The following is an 8,256-nucleotide window of genomic DNA, read 5'->3' on the forward strand; positions in this document are numbered from 1 at the left end:
CAAATTTCAAGCAGTATGTACATTTGTGTAGAGGTGTGAAGTAATTATATGTGTGCATGTGTGTATAAATGCCTCTTGCAATCCAAACACCATTATACCAATTCATTCTGCCGTGTAAAATAAAAAAGTAATGAAAAGGTATCCCTTAACAGGCCGTGGAGGCCCACAGGGTTGTGTGATATTGAGGCTCCCACATTTTCTAGACAATCAGCTCAGCCTTATGTGCCAGCCACCCTCTACCCTGGTACTCATTTCTGTTAGAGGCCGAGTTGACCCCAGGGCCATACTGCAGCTGAAAGGATTATGTCAATTGGGATTTGATCCCACGACCTTCCAGCTTGTAGCATAGTGCCTCAACCAATAATGCTACCATGTGTGCATTAAGTAAATGGAAGGTATGACAGAAATTACAAGCATTGACACCATTATCATCACATTACTAGGACACTTAAGGAATTCTTGCCATTTTCCATACTCACATCTGTCTTGATTTCTATAACAGCCATAATTCATACAAATTTTTACACTCTTACACGAAACATTTGTAAAAATATCTTTAATAAAACATATTCATTTTCAACCAATTAATTTTCTCACTTAAACAATATATCTATCAACATTCCTTGAGCACAGTGTATTTATATACTGTAACAATGATCCTCTGAAATATGTAAATTTTTAAAATGCAGGTTCCAGAATATCACAAAATAAATGGAGTTAATTTGCAGTATTCATGATCTGACTAACTAATGTGGAGGAGATTTAATGGTCCAAAAATGATCTGCAATATTAATTTCTAACCTCTTAAATGGTTATGAGGATACTGTCCTTCTTGGCATAGAGGGCCATACCACAGTTCAGATAGTTGTCTGCATGTCACCATGGTGATCCCAGGTTTCATCTCAGGTCAGGTAATGTGGGATTTTGGAGGACAAAGTGGCACTGGGGTAGGTTCTCTTTTCCTTGCCAATTTTCATTCCAACAACCGCTTCACATTCATGAATTATCCTACCATCCAGCACTTTATAAAAGCATCATTACATATTACAGAAAGAAAATGGTATAATTCCTTGTGGGGTACTAAGAAAATGTGTCATGCTAATGTTATGCCTGTTCTATAATATATCTGCTAACATTTCAATCATAGCAGTTACTACTTAATTTTGTAGGTCATAAATGACACTGTGATGTAATAACCATGCAATGGTGCCAAAATAACAGTCCCACTGGCTGATGTGGATTCTAGATGAAATTGGCAAGCCCACAAAATAATTTTACTAATCTGTAAGTAAAAGGAGAAATGCAAACATATTTGTTATGCATATATCGGTGTAATCCTAATTTCTGAGAAAATCTATATAAAGTATTGTGACCCGCAAAAGCTTTCAGATTCTCTACAACATGTCTGCAGAGAAGACAGCCTGAGGGAATCCACCCCTACATAGAAACTTCACAAGTAGGTGGTATTTTACCACTTCTTTAATTCTCCTTGTAGATTATAGGGAAGAACATTAAATATTGTTAAATCTTACCACTTTATTATGGGTTTTATAATGCCTCTGTGCTTAGTATGGTCAGTGTAACAAAACAGTTATAAAAAGAGGCTCTGTTTACATTAAGAGCCAATTTATAGCAAAAAAGTATTAGCAACGTTAATGATTTGATTCTGACCATTAATCAGCTTACGAAGACTCAGTGCAAATATCAGACAGTTCATCTTACATGTTAGAATATGAACATGATAATGATAAGGACACTTGGCTAAGGGCATGTTGTGAATATTATATGAGAACAGATTACTGGGAGTCAGCTTGTCAAGTGAACCTAGCTCACCAGACAAAAGGCTGGCTGTGCTTACAGTATATAGGTTACTATATACTTATGTGTGTGGACTGTTATTCTGTTGTACCTCCCTCAAGATTTGTAACCATTTGTATCTTCTGAAAAGTAACTGCAAGTATTCTATTTTTGCAAGATGCCTAAGGAAAGTATATATTTTTGTGCGTTCAAATTTGATATTTTTACATATATGACTAGTGGGGTCTTTATGTTTTGAATCTTTACTTAAAACCTATGGTACAGGGTGATTAATGATTTAAATATCTCTGGGATGAAAATGTTTGTCATGGAGGCAATATTCGGCCACTAATTCAAATCCAAGTACATCCCAATACAGGCATCTTAAATTTGCATAATTTTTACACTATGGTCATTTTATTCTACACCCGGAACCTCAATGTCTTACGAGTACATTAGTCAGAAAACTTGATCTCTCATATGGAGGCTATCATGCATGCATGCATTAGTAGTTGCACTTGGAACATGTTGAATCCTGTATTTTAACAGCCTCTCCTACAGTAATATAATGTTATTTTGCTTTCAAATAGCCAAACCAATCACAATAACCAAGCTAACCATTCAACATATCCTTTCAGAAAATAATTCCTATTTTTGACACTGAACCTGCAGAAAGAATTTGACTTATAGCGTTCTCAGAACCAATATGGTAAAGAAAATCAGGATATACCTGTATCACAATGTAAATATAATCCAGCTACATTGCAAGCATCACTGAACACATTTATACAGAGAAGAAACTCATTAGCCATGTGCTGACCTCATTTGGAGTACAGGCTAAAGAGAATGCAAACTAAAACTAACAAGAGTAAGTAGATCATGTTGACTTTTAACATTTCAGGAATGCTGCAGCAGCAATTAATTATTCAGTGTGATGAACCAGAGTACATTGTATCCATTCTACAGAAAAGTATCACAGTTTCTGAACATAGTTGGCAGGCAGAAGTCCCTCCTTACCCTGTATGCGCCCTTGCCACCATCCTCCTGCTTCTGCAAAGCACAGAATTAGAATACACTTATTGAAGAGAAAATGCTTTTTACCCCTTAACTGTTATCAGGTGTACTTGGTCCTTTCAAGTGCTTCACCCTTGCTGCAACAGAGCACACTCAGTTTAAACTTTACAGTCTCATTTGTAGCAGTTACTCTATGCATTTCTAAACAGACCTTATACTTCTGCCATTTCTTGGAACAGTACCAACCATGCTAGTTCTTATTTTTGATCGAAAGTGTCTCATACATATTTACATCTACCATACGATTTCATCAACCTGCTATTACATCACAATGACCACAATATGTACAGCAATCCCTTGCAAAGCACAGCAGTTACATTCCTGAAAAACACATCTGGCAAAACCAAAGCTGACAAGATCAAGATCTTATCTGAAATTTGGTATTAGGCAAACCATGGTGACTGTTAATTCTCATCAAAGCCAGTGTTGTCCGTTCTTTGCCAACTGTCTCAGAAGGCAGAACTCTTCTGTGACAGTGAATCTATACAAAGAAGTGATTTCTCTGGTAGCAACAGAAACATTAAGCACTGCAGATACCATCACACCACTTACTGGCACAGCAGTGAAAAGGTCAAAAAAAAGTGTAACAAACTCAGTACTACAGGTGAATACCTGCACTTTTGTATACACTAAGAATATAGCATATGTGCAAATCTATATAAATAAAAATGTAAATGTTCGTTTGTTACCCCTTGAAAATCTCCTAAAGTTCTTCACCGATTGCTTCGAAATTTTGACCAACGTTGCATTCGAATGTGCGTGTTTTTATATACCCATTATATAGATGTCACACCTGTGACAGGTAAAAACATGCGTCTTTTGAAAAACAGAATTGGAATTTGGAATTCAGAAGAGTCACCCCTATGGAAACGCTAGAACCGACCATTGCATAGGAAGTAACAATAGCGATACTGTATCGAATCTCCATGGTTACGACGAATACACGGAGTGTTCCCACAGAGACAATGCAATAACAATTGGTCGTTGCGTAGGAATCGCAGAATCAACAAAGCAGCGTTTCCACAGTTACAACAAGGGCTCATTTGCATAGCAGCGGCCGAGGGTATTAAAGGGGGTTGAATTCATTCGCCCAGTCAGTCTTGGAATAGCTGCCGCTGAAGAAGGTTGGAACATAGATGCCAAGAGATAGAGAAGTATTGGCCGAGAGATTGTGTAACCAGTAACTCTAATACTGCAAATGGCAATAATTGTAAAGTGTGCAAGTGAATTACAATAAAGATTCGCTATAATTAATACGGCATAAAGTTATTTTTAGGGTGACATACCCAAACATGCTACATGCATTACTGACGCGTGCAACACGTCACATCCACATTGGAATTGAGCTGTGTCATTTACCTTAGCATTCATTTCGTGAGTATAGTTTATTTTTTTCTTCTTTCATTGTTTTTCATTTCGTTTTCTTAACTGTTTTCCTTATTTTTCAGTGCAACTGGCCGTGGAATTGAGCTGTGTCGATTGATCTGCATTTGAATTGAAATATTTCGTTAGTATTTTTTTTTTGTTTCTTCTTTGTTTTCCAGGTTGTGTTCTTTCCTTTTTTAATGTTTTGCAATTTTATATGTTTTTGTTATAACTTTCTTTCTTCTTCTTCAGTGCAATCGATCTGCTTTAGTTCATCCAAATAATGCCTCGCAGAAGATCAAACTTAGGTCGTCGTACTCAGGGAGCGGAAGCAGTGTGACGAGTAATTGCAAATCAAACTGGGGAAGAATGGGCAGACTGAGCCACAGCGACGCATGGCCGGGTACAGCTAGTATATGATATAAAAATACTTACCTTCTTTCAAAACTTCAATAACATCTCCTTCTTTGAAGGTTAATTCATCCAAATCTTGAGCAGTGTAGTCATACAAAGCCTTGCACTTCGGAAGGGCAGGTTTTGGCTTCATAGGCGGTCGTGGCTTACCTCCGCCTGGTATAGGTTTGTGAGTTGCACTCTGGTTCAAACTTGCTCGTTTGACTCTGAAACATTTAAAACATACAAAGAATGAAACAGCCAGATGTCAAGTGTTACTATCTGAGAATTTCAGTTTCTTCTTGTGCATATGATCTGCTTCTGATCTGTTTCAGTTTGTAGTAATGAAGAACAGTCAAACTCTAAATGGTTCTGACAATAAGTGTATTGCACTTAGTATTACTGGGCTTCCAGACTTTTGTCTACTGCCTGGTATTCTGAGTAGAACAAAACATGCCATGAACTTAATCTCTTTCCATTCCTAGGTGAAAAGGTGGTGAGGCACTTAGTCAGTTGCATCTGTTAGAAACAGCTAACCTCAGGCCACTGCATATCCCCAAATAAAGGAAATAAACATACTTATGTTTCTTCAGAATTTCAATAATATCTCCTTCTGTGATGGATACTCATCCCAATCTTGAGCAGTACAGCTCAATGCAAATGAAAGAGTGGTCAGTAAAAGACTGCACGCTTTCTGCCTAACATATTGAGCTGCCTTGTTTTAAGGCATGGAACATACTCGTACTGCTCTCTATTTATCCACTGAAAATAGACTCTGTGAATTTTTTTATTCATTTAATAAAGGTGGCTATCAACAATTTCATTTAGATTCTAAAGGGTTCTGACAATGGTGGAAGACTCAGAGAATTACTGGGGTTTTGGACTTTTTCCATCGTCCAGAATTCTAGGTAATAGAGGATACAACGTTTTGGAAACTGGATCTGTTTTCATCTTCAGGTGAGAAAGGGAAACACCTACTCAGATGGGCAGTTGAGATCCATCTGCATACCAACAATTTCAACAGAGACAATTGTTTCACACTACTCAAGTGTGGTATCCCCTCACCAACACAATCCAGAAAGCCACATTAAGCCCACAGAAGAAGTTAAATGACATTCAAATGTTAAAGTTGGATAGATTTGCAGTTAGCAACATACAAACAGGACAAGAAGTGAAAGGGTACCATGTTTCAAGTGACAGTACATACACACAACAAGAATGCAGATACATACAGACATGACCACGCCAGATAGGTCAGTCCGACATGATCTGCCATGCTAAGCATGAATGAGGTCAGTGGTGCTGAGATGGGTTTACACTTAACACATTGCGGACCAGAGGGGCCATATGGCCCTCTACGTTTCCAAGCGTTGCGGACCAGTCGGGCCATATGGCCCTCTACGGTCACGTTATGTTGCAAAATGCTATATATCGCTGTGTGGCTTCGTTGAATCGTAACTACCGCGTAGATGACCTCGGGAATGACTGCTGCCTTATCTAGTAACTCGACCAGAGTCATTTCCTGTCACAACCTAAACAAAATTGGCTTTGTTCTAATCCAAGCTTGCATGTATGAACCATGCAGCTACCAGTTCAACATGGCTCAGAGACGAAAGCAGTTGCGATCTCTTGGAGGACAGGAAATATTAGATATGTTCTCCGATGAGCTATCAGATTTGCCAACTGCTTCGTCTTCTGATAGCGAGGCCATTATCAGTGACATTGACAGTGACAGTGACGGGGGCCATAGGGCTGCCCAAAATGTGTCAAGTGAAAGTGAGAGCTCCATTGAAAGTGCGAGCGTCGGGACAGCTACATGGGATAAAGTGGACAAAACCCCCACTTTGGGAAAGTTTACTGGTGATCCGGGGGTGAAGCAGATGCCATCGGACCCAACGGACGTGTCTGAAGTTGCGTCACTGTTTTTTGGAGATAGTTTCTTTGACCTGTTGTGTCAGGAAACTAACAGATACTATCTCCAACACCGTGAGGAGTACGACAGAACCAACAAGGTTTTGAAGTGGGTGGATGTCACTTCAACAGATGTGAAAAAATTTTTGGCTATAATCATTCTAATGGGGCTTACGAAGAGAGAAAGTTTGAAGGATTATTGGTCAAGTGACCCATTTTTAGAAATTGCAATTTTCAGCAAACTCATGAGTCGTAAGAGATTTGAACAGATATGGTGGTGTTTGCATTTCAACAATAATGAAGTGCAACCACAACCAACGGGCAGGCTTTTCAAAATTCAGCCCTTATTAGACATTTTGGTTGAAAAATTTCAGACAGTTTATAAGCCAGAGCAACAACTGTCTTTGGACGAATCTGTGATTCCTTGGAGAGGAAGGCTTCGTATTCGAACGTATAATCCTACGAAGCTCACAAAGTATGGCCTACTTGTTCGTGTTGTCATGGAAAGCACTTCAGGCTATATAGGAAATTTAGAAATTTATTCTGCTGAAGGCAAGAAATTGCAAGAAACTATTGTTNGGACATTCTTCTTCAGTCCTGGAGGGATACTCGCATTGTGAATATGGTTTCCACTATTCACAATTCGAGCATGGTCGATGTTCAAAGACGACACGGGCAAGTAAAGAAGCCTCTTTGTATTTCCGAGTATAATATGTTCATGAAAGGAGTTGATAGGGCTGACCAGTTCTTGGCCTATTATTCCCTTCCTAGGAAAACAGTAAAATGGACGAAGAAAGTTGCACTGTGGCTTATAAACTGTGCAATTTTCAATTCATTTACGGTTTTCAAAAAGGTGAACAGAAATTCTACTTTGAAATACAAAGCATTTCTGTTGAAACTGGCAAAAGCTTGGGCTACTGACGTCACGGTGGCGGCAGTACCTGCGTCAGACACAGACGTAGTGCAGCCGGGGCCATCTGTTCACACCCGCCGGAGGCCTCAAGTAGACCCCCCTGGCCGACTCTCGGGTGATATGCGGAAACATATTCTCGTGAAAATTGTGAAGAATGAATATTGCAAGAAGAAACACCCTTCTAGGCAGTGGTGTGTGTGTGCAGAGCACAAGAAGAAGAGTAGAACTGCCTACATGTGCAGCTTCTGCGTAATGCAGAATGTTTCCAGAGATATCACACGCGCAAGCACTTCTAGGAGCTCTGGTAAGTGTTTTCCAAAAATTTCAGTTCATAAAATTAATTAGATTTTATATTAATTTTTAAAGTGAACAGTGCACAAGTTAGGGTAGTAGGTTTAAAAACCCCAGTCCCCAGGGTCATTTAAATGTTTAAACCACCGGTCCGCAATGTGTTAACTCCACCCATAGTCCATCATTAGTTACTTAGTTGTACTTAAATGTCAGGACTTGATGTACGAGTATATGTATGACCAACAGTGTTTACTCAGTACATGATTCCAATATGATGGAGACAGAGAAAGTCTCTGAAACATTGAACTGCTGTTATGAATTTACATGGCTAGTGGCCCTGACAATTTTTATCACTTTCAGACACCATGAAAGCTTTTTGAATTGAATTGAATTGAATTTATTTACATTCTATAAATCCTAAGCAGGTTAGTACCTTTGGATACAGAACAAGTCAAAATGTTACATACATAAAAGTACAGGCAATTTTAGCTTAAAAATTAATATAACTTAAT

At 38.7% G+C, this 8,256-nt stretch overlaps 1 protein-coding gene across 2 annotated transcripts in view; it reads right to left on the reverse strand.

The window, feature by feature from the left end:
• Positions 1–345: 345 nt before the first annotated feature.
• LOC111871166 (unconventional myosin-Ie) overlaps positions 346–8,256 on the reverse strand; it is a 154,874-nt gene continuing 146,963 nt past the window's right edge. For both annotated transcript variants that reach the window (XM_033754129.1, XM_023864054.2), the window contains exons 23-24: positions 4,672–4,856; positions 346–2,847 (exon numbers count right to left, since the gene is read on the reverse strand). In XM_033754129.1, coding sequence (XP_033610020.1) covers positions 2,771–2,847; positions 4,672–4,856 — 262 coding nt within the window. In that variant the 3' untranslated portion in view covers positions 346–2,770. The remainder of the gene's footprint in view (positions 2,848–4,671; positions 4,857–8,256) is intronic.

This window comes from Cryptotermes secundus, unplaced genomic scaffold (assembly GCF_002891405.2).
Source record: "Cryptotermes secundus unplaced genomic scaffold, Csec_1.0 scaffold316, whole genome shotgun sequence".
Taxonomy (NCBI): Eukaryota; Metazoa; Arthropoda; class Insecta; order Blattodea; family Kalotermitidae; genus Cryptotermes; species Cryptotermes secundus.